The 19199-nt window shown below is 45.3% G+C and overlaps 1 protein-coding gene across 2 annotated transcripts; it reads right to left on the bottom strand.

The window, feature by feature from the left end:
* Positions 1–462: 462 nt before the first annotated feature.
* Positions 463–17519, bottom strand: EIF2D (eukaryotic translation initiation factor 2D). 2 transcript variants are annotated; one of them, XM_019752476.3, is made up of 15 exons: positions 17265–17518; positions 16189–16379; positions 14947–15030; positions 14359–14449; positions 11773–11880; positions 9876–10132; positions 9312–9429; positions 8191–8236; positions 7655–7758; positions 7387–7536; positions 6946–7035; positions 6167–6262; positions 4827–4947; positions 2256–2430; positions 463–657 (listed from the first exon to the last, which is right to left on the bottom strand). In XM_019752476.3, exons 1-15 carry the CDS (start codon positions 17318–17320, stop codon positions 587–589), a joined length of 1758 nt encoding a protein of 585 aa, XP_019608035.3. In that variant the 5' UTR covers positions 17321–17518; the 3' UTR covers positions 463–586. The 2 variants fall into 2 exon arrangements, with proteins under 2 accessions (XP_019608035.3, XP_074178500.2); XM_074322399.2 differs by lacking the exon at positions 7387–7536 and having other exon boundaries at positions 17265–17519.
* Between the last annotated feature and the right edge of the window lie 1680 nt (positions 17520–19199).

Raw genomic sequence — 19199 nt, 5'->3', positions numbered from 1 at the left:
TGTTAGTGACAGTGTGCCAACGATGGGAAGAATCACTACAGAAACCCATGTCCTAATGTGCTTTTATTGCTTCTTATTTCCATCTAGTCTAAATTCAGGGCCAATTGTTGCTTCTTTTGCCTTGATCGATGACAGAGAACAGCTGGGTTCTGCTTTCTACATAAATAACCCTTCATAGATTGGAAGGATCTATTTTGGGGCTAGGAGGTTAATTAGGTAGGAACAGATGAGCAAGAGGCTGTGGAATATTTGGCAGAGAGACTTTAACATAACAGGAAGGCCCCACCTGCCTGAACTTTGGATGGGCTGTCTGGCTTTGACAGCAGGGGAGGAACAAAAACCGCTGAAACCACATGAATGAAAAGGCACTCCACGATGGCCTCTTCTGTCTACTGAAAATGGCTTCTGACTTGAAAATTTAGTACATTTTAGCTAAGTGGAGGAAACAAGAGGGAAATCAGATTTAGATTAGAATAAAAATTTATTTTGGTAAAGAATTATATATTTTTTGTCTGCAAAAGCTGAAAATGCTTATATAAATGACCAGCCCAGAGCTTGGATTTCCTCCGTATGAAACAAGAATCTGTCACTTCTTCTTGCCAGGTTTGGGGGCCTTTTCTAGGCCTTGGATGTGTTTTCGAGGAAGCTGATATTCTTCTACAATCCAAAAAGCAGAAACTTGTCAGTGGGGCATAAGCCTGCTCCTTTCTCCCCCCAACCCCCCCGCCCCAGCTCCCCTTTGTCTCACAATGTCCCTCCTTGGCCCCGGGCCCCATGGAACCCAATCCACACAGCCACCTCCTGGCCTCCTCTCCCTCTCTGTCCCCCTGCCCCACCTCCTGGCCTCCTCTCCCTCTCCGTCCCCCACCCCACCCCGTGCTCAGTCCTGTTGTCAATTTCCACCATGTGATCTGCTCTTCTACACCCAGCTGTAACTCAGCTCCTGTGGGAAGCCTTCTGGGACAGACCATTTTTCTTTACACTTCAAGGCGAAAGTATGTATTTCAATAATTTTCACACTGATAGCTACTTGCTGGGTGTACTTCAGGCATTTAATATTTTCTCATGACAGAGAATGTGTGTGTGTTCAGTCATGTGTTTGCCTATTTTCCTCTGCAATTCTTCCCAGGACCTCATATGGGGTTCTTTGCTTAAAAAGGCTCAACTTTAAAAGTAAACTGCTGGACTGCCTTAGGTCATAAATAAATTTGCTTACTGAGCATTTACTATATGCCAGGCCCTAAAGCATGAAAAAACGATGAAAAAGGCAAGGTGTCTGACTCAAGCTGCTCAGGTCTAACAGACGGTTCAGACATTAGAAGAACTTAGCCTAGTTGCAGACACTAACCAGAGATATAAACACAACTGAAAAGTGCTATGTTAGCAATTTTTCAAGTGCTAATTTAAGGAAATAGAAAAAAAAAAGGGCCTTGATCTGAGAAAGGCTTCCTGTGACCCCTAAGCTGGCCAATGGGTCTTTAGGGCTGGGCTGTGGAGACCTAGGAGAGCACCCGGGTGTGAATGTGCGTGGTGTGTCTGGGGGACAGCAGGATCCAGCACGGCTGAGGCCTGGGGTGGCCACGTGGGAGCTGCCAGAGAGGGCCTGACGAGAAGACTGGGGTCAGACTGGGAGGGTCTACTTTCCTGAGCTTTGGAGTTTATTCTGAAGGTATTGAAGAGGCATCAAAAGTGTTTTAGAGGGGAGTGATATGATCACATCTGCTTTAGAAAGTTGACTCAGCAGAGCTGTGAAGGATGCCTGGAATGGAAGACAAACTGCAGGCTGGCTGACCCAGAGGTGGTACAAAGAACTCAGGCTTTGGAATCTGACCAATCAAAGCGCAGAGCCCAGCTGCAGCACCCAATAGCTGACTCCCTCGGAACAGTACTGAGCCTCGCGGAACCTCAGTTTCCTCATCTGCAAAAACAGAAATAGCTCTGCAGCATCACTACGCTTGAGAGACTGTTTCTGCAAAAAGCTCAGCAAAGTGCCTCACACAGTTTCAGTGTTCAAGAAATGTTTTGTCAAAAGGGAAGCCGGAAGAAAACTACTCTAGTAGTATGATGGAGAGAACACTGAATTTTGGGGCCAAAGGATCCGGTTCAAACATTAGCTCCACCTCTTGCTGGCTGGAAAAAACTAAATGGCCATATATATATACAAGGGTATTACGATAACCAGAGTGAGCTGAGTTGGCGTTAAGATTTTTATCAAGTGAGATCAATGTCCCTACTTCTTCAGAGGTGACACTCACCAAGCAACAGTCGGCTGAGGTGGTGGACCTGGTTTCCCTGGATCTGGACCTGCAGGCCGTCCTTGGCCCCAGGGACAGGAGTGACAGTGGTGCTAGCCTGGCATCGCTGCTGCAGTATGGCAGCCACCGCACAAGGGTCCAGACCATAGGCCTCCAAGTTCCGGACCAGGGTCACCTGGGGGAGACAGATTGATGGTGGGTGCAGACCACATGCCCGCCCTCCAGGGGGCGTTCTAGAGCCTCAGCAGCCTCCTCACGCTCCATGGTCACCACCCCCACAACCATGGTACCTTTTCATCCAAAAAATTTATTTCTGTGCTTCTAAATTGATTCTTTCTACCCATCTATGTGTTATATACATAAAGGGATACTCTTTATACTGCACTTAACATATATGAGATGTGATGAAAAAACACAGTGAATGCTGATGCCTAGTGCCATCCAATGGAAAGGCAGGGATCTTCAATACAGGAAGCGGCGCACTGAACCTTAGTAACAGTGTGTGACAAGTTTCAACTTGTTCAGTGCAGTCAATCAGGTGTGAGCTACGGTTGAAAGGTGTGCTTTAAAGTATGTCATAAATCATCCTCCACCATGACAATGCTCCGTGTCATACATCGCTTCTGGTACAGCAATTTCTGTCACATAAAAACATTATGGTGTGTTCTCATCCACCTTATTCACCAAATCTGGCACCGTGCAAAATGACCTTGAAAGGTAAAAATTTTGAATCGATTCAGGACATCGAGGCAGCCACAACAGCGCAACTAAAGACACTCACAAAAGAGGACTCCAGAACTGCCTCCGAAAATGGCAAGAACGATGGGATAAGTGTGTTTGAAGTGAGGGGGAGTATTTTGAGGGGGATTAGTGTCTCCTACTGTAATACTTTTTTTGCTGAAACACTCACTGTATTTTTTTTATCACACCTCGTACTTTTAAAAAGTTCTTATGGAGAATTTAAAATATAAATGAAAGTAGAACAGTAAAATGAGCTCCCGTGTACCCATCACCAGTTTTAAAAATGATGAACTCGTGACCAACCTTGATTCATCCAGATCCCCATCTACCCCCCACTTCTGTATTTTGCTTTAAAGCAGATCCTCCTGGACACCACATCGTTTCACCTACAACTATCTCAGCATGTATCTCCAAAACATAACGGCTCTTTTTAACAGAAAGATGAAACCATCATTACACTTAAAAATAAATAAACAATAATTCCTTAATACCAAGTATCTCATCTGTAACACATGCTTTTTTCTCTTTTTCATCAACTTCACATGACAAGTATGTGACTTTGAGATAAAAAAGAAAAATATTAATACTGTTTAAAAAGTCACAATTCGCCATTTCTTTAAAACAAGTTCTCTCTTATTCATTACTAGAGATGGTAAAGTGCGTTATTATCAGGAGTGGGTCATGGAGGGCTGCTTTCAACAAAGTCTATAAAAGCTCCAAATAACCCACGTTAGTTAAAGGTCTCCAGCCCCAGGGAATCTCAAAACTGGTAATACATTTTTAGTCACATGTATTCCAAGCCCCTACCTGACGCACAAAGTCCTGACTACATCTTTCCCCAACAAGTGATTGCCTAATCTTTGCTTGCAGACCTCCAGAAAATAACTTCCTATTTTAGAAAGCACCAATTTCAATTTTGGACAATTTTAATTATTAACACACAAAAAATGAGTGTTTAAATAAGCTAATATACACAGAAATTGCTTAGTACAGAGTCTGGCACATAATTACACACTTGAGAAACAGTGGCTATTGCTAATTATTAAGTTATCGTTACTGGTTCTCATTTACCGAATGCTTATAGGCCAAGTACTATTCTGAGTGTTTCACCTATGTATATTCCTTCATTGAGTCTCACAGTGCCTTATAAGGTAGGTATTATTCCCATTTTTTACATAAGGAAATGCAGGCAAAAAGACATTAATTAGTAACTTGCTCAAGGTCAAGCAGCGAGGCAAAGGCCACGTTTGAACCCAGGTCTCTAATCCCAAAGCCCACATTCGTAACTACATTTCTAGAAAGTTCCTTATTTTGAACCCAAGTCTGTCTTCTGGGAATTTCTACCCAATCATCCTCCTATCTTTTCAAGGCATACAGAATAGGTGCATTCCTTTTTCTGAAGACAGCTTTTCACATATTTGAGGACAGATGTAATTTGTTCCCTATGATTTTGTGTGGCCAAGTTAAACATGGTCAGTTCCTACACCAATTCTTTACAAGTTATTTGCATTGACCAAAGCCCAAGAGGTAATAGAATAAGAGGGGAAAGCCCACAATATAGTTCTAAGGAAAAAAATAAAATCTTGTTTAACTTTGGAAGGAGGCTCTAGCAAGTTTCCTAGCACAAAATCCTAGAGGGCAGTGAGTGAGGGACCAGCTTCACCTGTTTAATACAGGGCCCAGCCTAATCACACAAACGTGGGTGTTTCATGAACAACCTTTGAGGTGTTTGAGGCCAATCTAAAAACCTCCAATCACATTAAGGGAGACTAGAACTTAAAAGGGCCATTAAATCACCATCTTCAAGCATTGTGTCTTTTTGAAAATTACCTTTTTATTATAAGATCTCAGTGCTAGGGTGATGTCAATTGGGCAGATTTTGCCTTTCTTCACAACCGGCTCTTGCCCGGGAAAGGTCACTTGATAGGCAGGCTGCAATTTCTCCAAACATCTGCAATGAGCATTAATGAGCTGTAGTCCGGTAAAGCCAAAGGAACTGCTTCCTCACACTGCACCACCAGCAGGCAGCGGGGTGTAGGCTGATCTTGCAGGCAGTGGCTCGCCCCGGCTTAGAATCATTCGAATCACTAGGGAGCTGCACCCACACCAATTAAATCAGAAACTCTGATTTAAGGCATTTATATTTTTTAAAGCTCCCCAAGTGTGGTCAAAGTCGAGACTCACTGATTCAGAGAAGGGAACAACAGTGACTTGAGCCCCTGGAAACTGTCCACTGGCCTGGTCTTCTGGGAATTTACCCAAGCTTCTTTGTGGAGTTTACTGCCTGTCTCAAGACTCTGTCTTACCCAGCCTGGTAACATGCACTTCACATTTCTGACAAGTTCCAATAATGTATCTTTTATAGAACACAAGGAAGTTCTGCTTTTTATCTAATCGGATTTTCTCTTGCTACCCCGTTTCCCCGAAAATAAGACCTAGCAGCACCATCAGCTCTAATGCGTCTTTTAGAGCAAAAATTAATATAAGAGCCGGTCTTATTTTACTATAAGACCGGATAAATAAGACCGGGCCTTTTATTAATTTTTGATCCAAAAGACCTATTAGAGCCGATGGTCTGGCTAGGTCTTATTTTTGGGGAAACATGGTATCATATATATTAAGATCAACAAACTTGTTCTATCAAGGGCAAGACAGTAAATACTTTAGGCTTTAAGAGTCACATTGTCTGTTGCAACCTCTCAGCTCTGCCATTGTGGCACAAAAGCAGTCCACAGGCAATACATAAATAAATGGGTGTGGCTATGTTTCAATAAAACCTTATTTATAAAAACAGGTAGCAGGCCAGATTTGGCACGTGGCTGTAGTTTGTGAACTCCTGATATAAATTATTTTCAGTTTTGGTTCTGTGCAAAGAGTGTAAGACTCTTTCCTTTAAAGACTTGAAGACAATTCCGCCTCAGCCTTCTTTTGGCTTCTAAATCTTTCTGAAGTTCTTATTTTTAATTAGTGTTCTTCTTTCTCCCTTTCAAGTTCTCTATTGTGTTGGCTCAAATCGTTCCCAAGACCCTCCACATCAGAATTACCCACGCTCATGTTTATGTAGAGTGACATGATACAAATTATGGAATGAAAGTCAGAGACTAAGGTAATGACAACTCTAAAGCTCAGGGTGATAGATATTAAGGGGAGGGGCTGCCAATCTCCACTACCTGGTCAGCAGACTGTCCCATGGAAGCTTCATAACTGTGTGCTGTTCACTCTTCTCTAAGATGCTGTCACATAGGATGGGATCCAATTTCACGAGACTAAAGGGAAAGGAGAGGCAATAAAGAAATCCCAGCCCCACCCTTTCTGACCCAAGCGTCAGCTCAGGATTCATCTCTTATCACAATGTCCGTTATAGTCATTCAGGATTACTAGATCCAATTATGGGACCACCGTCCAGGCAGCAATGCACGCTCTGGATGGGAGGTGCAGGTATGCTTCCCTAGAACAAGGGAGAAGCCGGTGGTGCAGGAGAAAGTGGGATGGGAAAAACTGCAGCCCAGGATTCTTGGTTCAGTTCTACTAACTACCCATCATTAGGCCAGTACAAGTTTTTCACCATATGGATGTCTTTTGAAAACATAAAAAAGTATTACAGAACCCTCTTCATTTAGTAGTTTACCTTCTATATCTACTTACTAAGGAAACAGAGAAGACCAAAATGCTATGATGACTGCAGCAAATTCTTTAAGTTTGCATTTTATCCCTCACAATAAGCATCTGCATTTGAAAATCAGCAATGGATAGATATAACACTTCTTCAGTCTATAGGCAATGTTGACGGCATACACGTTGCTGAACACTAGACAATAACTCTAGGTGTCCAGAGCCCCCAGTTTAGAAACCAGGCTGTGACGTCCTGCAAGCCTGTCCATCCGGACATCCCCACAAACTGCCTGCCACGATGAACACTCAGAGCACAGAGTCCCTCCCCCCCACTCACTGTTTGTTGTCTGCATCCACCAGGTCGTTTTTCTTGGCGTAGTTAATGATGATCGTTCGGACTTCACTGCCCTCGAGAATGCTCCCCTTCCTAGGTGAGAAGCGACCGCGGGTTAGTTCATGCTGTGCCAGGAGACAACCTGCAAACACCAAGGCTCACTCCCTGCTTTCCCTGGCTTTTTGACCTCGATTTTCTTCCCTTTTCCTGACTGAGGTGAGCAGGAGCGTGTGAAGAATAATTATAGGTAGAAAAAGGAGAGACCGACTCCCTCATTCATTTAGTCCAGAGACTTTCTGGGGGAAGGAGGCTTGAGCTGGATCTGGGAGAAAGGGAACACAGGGCAGAGCAGGTTTTGCCAGTCACAGAACACTACTCAGGCGGAGAAGAACTACAGGCCAGGATACCAAACAGGCAGAGGAGGGCTGCTCTCCAAAAACTCACTTGTGGCCAGACTCCTGGAAGAGCAGTGTCATGCTGGCTGGGACACAGTAGAGGGGTTTTATATCTGGAGGGTGATAGGGCTGTTCCCTGCTACCCTCCTGGATAGTCTGGGAGGTCGGGGAGGGTTCGGGTATGACGAAAGATGTGATCCTAAAACCCAGCAAAAGGAAAGAAAAAAGAAATTTTATACTAGTGCCTTGGCCAGCCCCAGCCCTTGGCCAGGCGCCCGCGGCCGGCGGAGCTGTGGCGGCCCGGCCCCTGCACTCACCTCAGATGTTTCCAGTCCACAGCCACGATGCTCTCCACCCCTTTGCTCAGCTCCTCCACCTGTATAATCCGCTCCTGCTGCATGTGCTGCAGGAACTTAGAGAGCTAAGGGAGAGAGGGCCAGTGGCAGGGGACTTCACCGCTGCCACACACACACTGGGCACCTAGGACGTGCCAGACACCAAGCTAGGCGTGTCCTGGGGAGGGACAGGGACAGTCTCTGCCCTCATCAAACTAGAAACTAGGAGGCCGTCACCGTAAGGACCGGGCAGTGAGAAGCTGCTAGAGACTAAGTGATGAAGCCTTCTCAGAATTCTAACCAGATATAAAAGGGTCAAGTGGAGAGAGGGGGGTGGATACCCACTTAACTGTCTCAGCCCAGAGTGAGTTTTCTTCCCCCCTCCACCCCACCATGCTGGAATCAAAAAGCTTAACTCCAGCTTGAGCCCTGGAGACAGGGCTTTCCCAGTGTCTATCCGGCTCATGTCATGTGCCCCTACACACACCTGTGGGTGTGCAGAGAGGGGACCTGCTTACCTTTTTGTAGCTTGACTTCTTTATGTCCAGTTGTCGTCCTTCAGGGCTGATGGCAGATGGAAAAGGCAAGTTAAGCTACAAAGCAGTAATGGTGGGACCTGCCTGACGCTGAAAAAAGGGCACTTTTCCTCGGCCTTCTCCTCCAAGTTCAGAAAGAGGCTGCTGTTCCAGAACTCTCTGCCCAGTGGCGGCATCACAGAGGGTCCCAGGCTTTAGGACACTAGATCATTGCTGCCCAACACACCTCTCCGTAAAGACAGCATGTTCTCTGTCTATTACCCAACATGGTTGCCACCAGCCACACGTGGCTGTCACGCACTTGGAATGTGACTAATGTAACCGAGGAACTAAATTTTAAATTTTGTTTAATTAACTTAAATTTAAATAGCCACATGACCACGTGCCCGCCACACCCCCCAGACCCCACACCTGCCCGGGAAGCCTTACAGAAGCCCATGTGAACGGGACGGGAATTCTGGTCAAACCACGTTTTACAAAACAGAGCAACATTCTCAGGAAGAAAGAAGTTCCATCTCAGGGTAAAAATTAATGAGCAAACCTTCTGACATGATAACATTTATTGAGTGCTTACTAAACGTCAGCCTATTTAATCTTGACAGCAATCCTGCAAGTGCTGGAAATGAGGGCTCACAGAAGCCCAAAGACGAGTTCAAGTTCGCCGTCTGTGCTTGGGGGTATGGTGGGGGTTCACACTGATTCTTCCTCCTGATACAACCTAGCTTGGCCCACCTACTTTTCAGGACACGAGTGAGGAGGCTGAACACTCCAGGAGCCTCCTGTCAAACAGGCTGCCCTGGAACTCTTCCTGGACAGGATGTGCTGCCCAATTCGTGAGAAGCGGCTCAGAATTACCACAGCAGAGGCAGTGCTCTGAGAATCTTGGGAATTTTAACCTTCACTTCCTCAACATCCTTTCACTGGCTAAAATTTAAGTTTTGGAAACTCAGGCCCTACTTTATTTGCCAGATCAACCCTCTACTCCCCTCTTTCCACAGCACGTCCCTCAGTCAAACCGTCCATCAGTCCTGGCCTGTCCTACCACTGAGGAGGAAGACAGAGCCCTACACCCCGGCCACCAGCCCACACCATGCCTTCCATACCAGCAGGAGAACATGTGGCTACCAAGGAGCGTGCTGGTGAGTAATGGGAGGTCAGCCTTTTTGATCCGGACTTTCAAAGCATGTAAGAAGCATTGCTGTAACAGTGCATCCATTTGTTCTGCAAGGAAAAGAGAAGAACTACATCCTTCCTAAGGGACACAGAATAGCGGGTGCTCCCACCCAGCGCCACCCCTACCCGACCCCTTAGCTCTAAAAGGAACCCATTCCCAGGTCCCAAAGCTCCCAGACTCTCTGGAGCACTGAGCCTTTAGAGAAGGCGTCACAAAATGCTCCTCAGCCAGGAGCCAATGCTTTTCTGACAGAAAGAAACCTCAGAGGGCTCTGTAGCTCGCAATAGTCCGAATGCCAGGGCAGACTGGCACCCAGGAAAACATGACTTATGTGGAAAAGACTGCCAGGTGAGATGTCGAAGGGCTGCCGCACCACCCTCACCAAAACTAAGGACGTTCCCCTCTCCCACAGCTTTGGTGCCGCTCTAGCCAGGAGACTGCAGCTTTAGTCTCCTACTGGGAGGAGATGACCCTTCTACTCCCAGAGCTATACCTTGAAGGGTCTTGCTGTCTGTGGGGTCTGGGTTCAGGCCCCCGACGCTGGGATCTTCTGAGGCTTCTGACAGGCTCTTTTCCCCACACCTCTGCTGAACCTCCCCATTCGCCTCCTCCACTCCCTCCAGGGTCAGGTGCCTCATATCTCCCTGCAGGGTGGGGTCCGCCTGGATAGACCTCTTCTCTTCAGTGACATCTGGGGGATCCAGGGTCAGTGGGGTGATGGAAGGTGGAGAGGACTTGTCTCCAGATTGCCTGGAAAAATCTCATGTCAGAAATAGCAAGTAGCAACCACAGCACTTTCCAACCTGGCCAGGGGTGAGCCAGGAGCCATGGGCAGGGGTGTCTTGGAGAGGGGAGAGAGCCTGGGATCTCATTTCATCTCTATTTCCAATTCTGGGTCCAGGAAAGTCTCATGCCTCAGTTTTCTCATCTCTGAAATGGGGAGAGTGATTCTTGCCTCCTCCCTATCTCAAAGGAATAATAATGTTATTAACACACATCTGGGGACAGAGAAAGATTAAAGAAAAATTAGTTAAAGAGATATCCGCAAAAGTAGTCCCTTTCTATTAGGTAAAACTAAAACCACTTTGAATTAAATAACAAAACTAAGATTGCCAATGCACCTGCAGGCTCACAGTATGTAACGAAGTACCAACACCTGGACTGCTCAAAGGCTGCAAAACCAGTTGCTTCTGTGTTAAATCAGAATGCAGTCTAGCTTGCAGAATAGAGATCACAATGGGTTTATGTTACTTAACCTTAGGAACACAGGAAAAAAAGTGATGCCACACAGCAGAGCACGCAGAGGTAAAAGCACAAAGCTTGATCTTAGCCATGATTATGTAACTCAAACTAAATTTGAACTAACAGCTGCAGCCAGGCCTATTATTAGGTTGGTGCAAAAGTAGTTGCGGTTTTTGCAATTATTTTCAACCTTTTAAACCGCAATTACTTTTGCACCAACCTAACAGCATTGTGACTAGCGAGGCCAGAGTGTAGGCTGTTGTGATCAGGTAAGTAACATAGCTATTTCCAAGAGGTCTGGGGAGAGTGGGGGCTGAGGCAGCTGCTGAAAAAACAACTTAGACAACATGATTCTTGTTGTCATTGCTCAGACTGATAGTTAGAAAACATGGTGCTGGGAGAACATCAGGAAGCAGCCCTCAAATGCCTGCTGAAACACAGGCTAATGAGGCTGCACTCCAGCAAAGCAGGGCTTAGCCAATACTTGTAAAATGAATAATTCCAAGACAAAGCTAAAAATGTAGGATGACTCTATACCAACAGGCCACAACATTTGGCCAAAAGACCAGGTATATTGCTTTCAAGGAAAGCACTATTTACTGTTTGATGAAAATGACAAGAAAATAAACTGGTGTACAGCTCCAGAAAGCAACTGTTGCAGTGAGAAAGTGTAACTTCCATACGGAAGAGGAGGTCTGGACTGTGATACTTGAACAACATAAAAGTAACCCTCATCCTGGTGCCTGAGGACCTACTCTGCTTTGATCGGGAATCAGAAGTGAGTTTCTGAGCACCCGTCAGGAGGCCAGAAGATGCCTAAGGGTGCATGGCAGATAAGGCCAAGTCGTCCAGAGCTGTACAAATAAAGACCATCGCTGTACTAAGAGGCAGGTAGACAATCCCTGAGGCCGTCTCCCAGGTCTAGGATTCTATAACCCACTTAGAAAATAATCAAAGTTCTCTGTAACTTCTTTTCTGAACAAGCGAAAAAAAAATTGTTTCTCCATGTTCGGCACGAAAATTAATGTCTGGGGTCAGCAATTTGCCTAAGGACACAGCGGGGACCAAACCTCCCATTTCTGAATCTAGACCCCATGTCCTCTGCACCCACGCAGCTCTCTGTAAAACAGAAGGAACCCTGAACCCACCACAAGTGGTCCTGGTAGGTGTGGAGCACAGAGAAGCCCCTTCCTTTCAGGCCTGAAGTCAGCATCTCAGATGTGGACACGGCAGCCACTCCGACGGCAACGGGGGCTCTAAGAAGGAGGAAGAGGCCAGAGACAAGAGTCAGGAGAGGTCTTCCAGGAGGGCACATCAGGACCGCTTTCCACACGTGTGCTAAAAGCACCAGTTGCAAATCTGAAGCATCCACTTGTATCACAAAACTAAACTCAGTCCAGTCTCAATTTCTTCAGATTACCTATTAATATTATTTTCAAAAATCCCATGACCAAACCTTCCCCTTCTGTATAAGTAACGTTTCTGCTAATGTTTTCTCTGTTTCATCCCTACTATGAATTAAACCCAGGAAGGACTTGAGAAGATATTTAAAGTTCTCTTACTTTAATTTAAAAAATATAAACTACCTCCCCTATCTTAACGAAGGCATAGCCATCTTACACTGGAGTTTGGGATGGAGGCCATTCATATGCCAAAAGTCAGGCTGAGGGATGGCACAGGGAAGAGGGAAGAGATAAACAGTGGCACCAACTAGGTTCCTTCTGAACTGGCTCTTTATAACAGGGCTTGCTCTGTATAACTGTCTTATCTAAGAACTGCATGTGTCCAGCATGTCAAAAACAACCACACTTATAGTAACTACAAAAACTTTCAAAGACCAAATGGGAAATCTCTGTCATCCCAGTGTTACTCAAGGATGGCTCACTCATTGTAAAAATTGGTGACCAGCTGGATAAGAGTGGGAGCATATACAAGCCTGGCAAGGTCGCCTGGGCCTAAGGGAAAAGATTCAAGGGCAGAGTTCCCAACACCTGAACTTAAAAAATGTTTGCTAACTTGGTAGCTCCACTTCCTGTGCCCATAGGTCAGTTCCTGCCACAGAAACTTCGAGTCTGGCTTCTCTCCCAACTCCTGAAAAACGGTTGTTTTCCTTCCAGCCCTAGAAGGGTCAATGGCTCAGGAACTTCAGTCTCGAACGTGGCTTGTGGTTTTAATAAACTCCTTTGTACCTTTATCCCCTGCCACAAACCACCCCCAGCTTCATCCCCATATGCAGCCTAAAGGCCAGCCGAGCAGGCCAAATACATATCTGTGTAGTCTTCTCCTACCCTGGATAGAATGCTGCCAGGAGAAAACAGTGACACCATCATTCCTTTCAAGTGCAAGTTTTGCTACTGCTACATGTAAACAAGGAAGGACACATGTCTAGGTGCTTGGCTACAAAAGGTTCAAGGCAAACAGGAGAATGTGAGTAGCAAAAATAAGATCTTTAAACACTGCCCCCCCCCCAGAAGCAATGAGTAAAATAATGTCATTTTTCACTCAGGATGACACAAATAAAAATGACCGATCATATCCAGTGTTGGTGCGAATGCAGGGAAACGGGCTCCACATACCCTGTCGGTGGGAGTAAAGACTGATACAGCGTTTTTATAGGGCAACAGAAAACATGCACGATCTTCAGCCTAACAGTTCTGTTTCTTAGTATCTACTCTAGAAAAATACTGACACTGGTGTCCCTAGAGCCATCAGAAAGGTATTGTTCGTGACAGAGACGTATTGGAGGAAGCCAGAATGTCCACAAGAAGAGGACCACTTCCATCACCACACAGTAGGTAAAAAGATGCAGCGTATCTGGGCTTGCTGACACGCAAAATGTCTGCACTACCTTAAGTGAAAAACAATATAAAGTATAATTGTTTGTTTGTTTTTTTAAACATACATACATACCCCAAATCATACATTTTTATATGCACTGAAGAAGGTTGGCAAGGATACGTATCAAAATAATGATGGTTACTTCTAGGAGAAAAGGACTGTGAGGTGAGGGGGATTTTGATTTTTCAGAATTGTTCATATGATTACTTCCTAATTTACTTTTAAAAAGAAGCAGTGTGGTGACGTCTGACCAACACCATAACTGTACTAAAAATCATTGGATTAAAAAACAGGTTAATTTTATAGTATGTAAACTATATCTTAATAAAGCTATTAAAATGATTAAAATATGGGGATGATGATGTGGATGATGAAAAAAAGTGTCAAGGTCATGAAAGACAAGGAATGACCAAGAAAATGTCACAAACAGGAGGAAGACATGACGACTAAATGAAATGTGGTATCCTAAATTAGACCCTTGAACAGAAAAAAGGGCATTACTGGAAAAACTGGGGAAATATGATTAAAATCTATAATTGTGTTAATAGGATTGCACCAATATTAATTCCTTCGTTTTAATCACTGTAGTGTGGTTACATAGAATGTTAGCATTACAGGAATCTGGGTAAGAGTATGTCAGAACTCTGTACTATCTTTGCAACTCTTCTATAAATCTAAAATCTTATTATTACTTTTTTAAAAAGGAGAAGCAGCAGCAGTAGCAGCAGCAAATATACTTGGCCCAGATGTGTGGACACCCCACAGGCTCACTGCCAGAAGAACCTGTATTTTTCTTTTAATCCTTTATCCATATACTTTAGAAGTTGTCAATCCCCGTCCCTTCCCCAGTTTAACCTAAGTTTTTCCCCTAAAGGCACAGCTGGCCAGCACAGTACCTGTTCCCCACCAAGGCAATGGCACAGAGGTCACCCTTCTGTACCTGAGGCAGACCAGCAGGGGGCACGACTAGTCCTGGCAGCATCAAGTCTGCAGCAAACAAGACAAAAGCATCACAACCTGTGCTCTGACTCCACCTAATTCCAAGTTTTACTTCATCATGTATTCATTCACTCAACAAACATTCATTAAGTATCAACTATGTTATTCATAATGAAAATAAAAAAGGGCAACCTGAGTAGCAGACCTTTTCCCTTTGTGGGGGCCAGTGGTCAAATGGAAGCACGAAGCTGAGGGTCCAGTTCCAGGATCTATCTTATCCGGGTTTCCTAAATTCAGCTTGTTGATGTAAAGTATAGCATATGGCAATTCACCAAGTACTTTCACATCACTTATCTTATTTGAGCCTTATAAAAGGGTCAGAGGTCCAGAGGGCTCACGAATGAAGCCAAGTGGGAGACCCGACACACATGGGGGATAAATTCTGCTTTTCAAACGTATGACTGCAGGAAACGGGTACATTTCTTAAAGTAGTCATCCTTCCTAAGTAGGTTGCAGCCAATAGCCAGAATATAGGAAAATCTTACCTGCTCCCCCCACCAGTTTTTCGAGCACCAGAGGCCATGTTGTGAACGTTGGTAGAAGATCAGGATAGGACCACAGGGTGTATACTGTCCAAAAAGAGACCCAGGAAACACTTACTGCCAAAGTCAATCCCCTGGGGAATTGGCAAAGCCAAACACTAACATTGCTTTAATTAGGATATAGAAAAGAAATTCAACTCAAAGCTAGAGGAAAGGTTGTGAAGGGATGCCCAACGAGGTTTCATTTTTAAAGAAGGCAGAGACTTAAGAAATTGGATGTCACTTGAGACTTGGAGGCACCTATTGTTCCACGTGGACTGCAGCAGAAATTAGACGTAGTGGGTAACAGTGAGGACACAGACCCAATGAGGGTTCCATTTATTACCTCAGAAGCAAATAACCTAAGAACAGGGCACCAGCCTGTAAGATACTTTAAGACTTTCACTTTTATTTTTATTCCCTCTGTTTCCATTTCTATTATTTCTTTATTATTATTTCTATTATTTTTATTCCCTCTGTTTCCATAGTGATTACCAGCAATAAAACCATTAGATCAAAAAGGGCCTGTGTTTGTACAGCAGCAAAATGGGGGGGGGGGGGGAGGGAGGAGTGACCTGAGACTGCATTGCACTGTTGCAACCAAGGTTGGAGAAAGAAAAGCCCTAAGTGACAAAGTAGGTGTCAGCAGCTACAGGAAAGTGAAAAGGATACTGAGTCTCTGAGATCTGTGACAAAGAGAGAAAGCAAAGAACCCTGATAGCCAGGCAGAGCCTAAGAAAGACTCCCTATGCGGTATCTCCACTGAAGTACATCACTAAGGCAGCTTGGTATGTAGTTTAATTAATCCAGCTTCTTGCCTATAACAGTATCTCTTCGGTATCTTAAGAAAATCCTGCTAGTGATAGTTTTAAGAAAGATTTTTTACATGCCCTGAAATTCTACCCTTTTCAAGACCTCTGCTCCATTCCTAATTAACCCACTATAAACTATTGTTCCTTCATCTCACAACTTCCCTTGGCAACCACCCTCTTTCTGTGTTAGCCTTTTTGTCCCTCCCTCCTATAGCAGTTTCTGCTCTTGAAAGACCCAATTCTAGGAACAGTCCAAAAAAAATCCTTAGGGATGGTACTTGGAGATTTTCAACTTTTTTTTTTTTTTAAGGAAAACAGGTTAATGAAAGAAATAAGGAGAAACAGATATTACACAAGGACTATAGTAATGGCCATCTCCATCCTACTGCCATACCTGTCGGATATAGATTTTTCTCCAGTTCAAATAGGACGGGGTTACCACCACTCACGTACACAGTTACTGCCTCCCCTCTGTGAGTGTACAACTTCACAACGTTGAGCTCTTCCTTTCCAGGCACTAACTCAGTGACCTGAGCAGTCCCAAGAGTGGGGAACGCAGCTGTCACGTCAGCCCGAAGCTTTCTCCTGCAGAAAGCACACCAACACCTGGTATGAATGCTGCCTGGATGGGTTTTAATAAATATTGGGGACTCACTATAAAATCATGAGGGCCAAGGAAAGATGGTTTGATTAATGATGCCCTATTCCGTTTCTCATCCAATGTCTCATCTATTTTCACAAGTTCCTGGGACATGTCTTTCCATTTTACAAGGAAAGAGAAAAGCTGAGACCCACTGAGAAACCCAAGATAGCCTGACATTGTAAACTCAGCCCTGCCTTCCTGACTCCATGCCTAGCCCTTGGACCCACTCCTTTCTCATACATGCTCGGCAAATCTGTCAGCTTATGATTAAACAGCTATACTAGGGCACCAAGAGTGGCAATTATAAAACACTGGTTCCAAAACTGCCAAAGTAATATCTTCACCTGCAAAACTGTATGAACAGATGCAGTACTTACATGTGCCTTATCCCCTCCCACGTCACCCTCCCTCTCACCTGCCAGAAGTAATCACTAGACACGTTTTCTCATGTACTTGTATTCTCTGTCCCCACCTGATCTCTCCCAAGGAACTCTAAGCTCTCTGGAGAACGGGGACCCTGTATTCCTTCCGTTTTGCATCCTCCACAATAACTTAGACTGCAGTCTATAAGCGCTGATTGCATTTCTTTTAAACTCACTAGAATATCCAAAAGACAGCCTGGGAGATAAACCAGGCCTTCTCTCCATCTTCATCTTCATCTTCAAAATGTATCTAACCCACCCTTGCCCCCTGGGATCCCTTCCCGACTATGCCCCTCGGTCTCCACTCCCGGGTGGGCTGACCCAGCCCAGAGAAGGCTGTGGACCAACCGGGTTCGAGATAGCTGGGTGCCCTCGTGGGCGGAATAGGCCCCTTCTCTCCCTCACCTGTCCGACCCCTTGATGGCCGTGTTGGACTTGACCCGAAAGGCCTTGGCAAACATGTCTGCTGGTGTTGCCTGAGGAAGAGAAGAAAAGCACAGAAGCCAGGGGCTGTCAGGAAAACAAGAGCGCGGCGTCTCGCCAAACCTCGGCTCTGGAGGCAGCCATGTTGGATCCCGGCTGGGAAATGGGCCCGGCTGGAAACCGGTGTCGCGCAGCTTCGTAGCTGTTGCTGCTGAGGAGACCGCGGCTGCCCCTAGTGACATGGACCGGAACTGAAGCCAGGAGGGGCGGGGCCCAGGGAAGGCGGGGCGGGGCCCAGGGAAGGCGGGGCCTAACCTGAGCGCGAGAGGGAGAGGGACGCCCCGCCCCCGCTGCCTCCTCTCCGCGGCCCCGCTCTGCGCCTGCACGTCGGTAGTGACCCTCCCGGCCGACAGCGTTTGCGTTCATTTCCACTCCATCGGCGTCCACGTGCGCTGCGCAGTTCTGCCAGCTCCCGTACCATTCAGTTTAGTTCAGTTCCACAAAATTAATTGAATTTTTGTGTTTTATTAAACTTGCAGGCCTCTTGAATGTTTTTCTTACGAGTTTTTGTTTGTTATATCTTTACATTTTATTGCAGCCTTAAAGGCCTCCCCTAGGATTCTCTCCTCCCTGTTTTTTAATTTACATGGGATGATAATAACAACAACAGGGAAGCCACTCATGTCCCACATTTGCCGCTCGTTATGAATTTAAAAACTACAAATGACCTTTATTATTTTAAAATATTTGGGGTCATTTATATGTACCTTTTGGGTTTAGGGATTATGGGGGGGGGAGTTGTTTCCAAAGTAATTATGTTCTTTATGAGTTTATTAAATCATATGGCTTATTAAAAAGCCTGTGAGATAGATCAGGATCAAATGATGGTTTGGCTTTTTGCTGGTAGTGTGATCGTGGGCCAACGGCTTATTCTTTCTGGAACTTGCATTCTCTGTGAGATGTGGAATTATGCCTACCTCACAGGGCTTCCATGAGAAACAATTGAGATAATGTGTGTAATATGTTGCACGGTACTTTGCAAATTTCTAAAAAATAATAGATACTAGGGAAAAAAATCTCAGACAGTGTTGAGGGATTGGGTTTCCCTGAGAAGGACGGTTGTGTACCCCAGAGGCAAAGATTTAAACATCTGGGGTCCTGGTCCCTACTAAATTAAATTTTGCATATGAGAACTTCAGAAGAGAATGTCCATCCACCAAGAAAAAAAAATACTAATTGCTTGATTCGATGACACAGTTGCACAAAGGAGAATTCCACTGACTGCCCAAATATTAGGCCGTCCACGGTATCTGCCCACCACCATTCTTGGAAGGGCCCCAATGTGGCTGAGGGATCAGCCCTAACTCGGAACTCCCTACACTTCTGACCAATCAGGTCTTTATTCTGAAGCACTCCGGCCACAATGTCAAAGTCAGAGGAGCCCAGAGGAGATAGCGCCACACAACCCTGTTCCCTTGGGTCCCCACCTAGCTACATTTGAGGGGTGGAATGCTAGACTCTGCTGTTTACCAGGCATGTTGCAGCATAGCCAACAAGAAAGCCTCTGTCCAGAATCTGAGGAAGGTTATTCAGGGGAATACTAGAAATTTCAAGCTGGGGAATCTGTTACACACACCAGATGTCCTAGACAAAAAGGCATAGATAATCAGCCTAAAAAAATTAATTCATGGTTGACAAGTAGGAGGCAAGAGCCAGGGGGATTCTGTACTATGGCATCCTGCCTCCCCATTGGCAGAGCAAGATTTCCCTTTCCTCAGGTGGGCATCATCCCACCTCCTCTGCCTGCATCACGATCCTGCCTGCTCCCTCCTGGGTGGCCCTGTTGCCAGGTAAGCTGGCTAAACTGAGCCCAGCAAGCTCAGACTCCTTAGTGCTCCCTTTGCAGCTCCAGTGCCT

This window comes from Rhinolophus sinicus, chromosome 11, assembly GCF_057876585.1.
Source record: "Rhinolophus sinicus isolate RSI-liver-muscle chromosome 11, RSI-T2T, whole genome shotgun sequence".
In the NCBI taxonomy this organism is placed as follows: domain Eukaryota; kingdom Metazoa; phylum Chordata; class Mammalia; order Chiroptera; family Rhinolophidae; genus Rhinolophus; species Rhinolophus sinicus.
The sequence above is the reverse complement of the archived record's forward strand: the minus strand, read 5'-3'. Positions and strand labels throughout refer to the sequence as shown.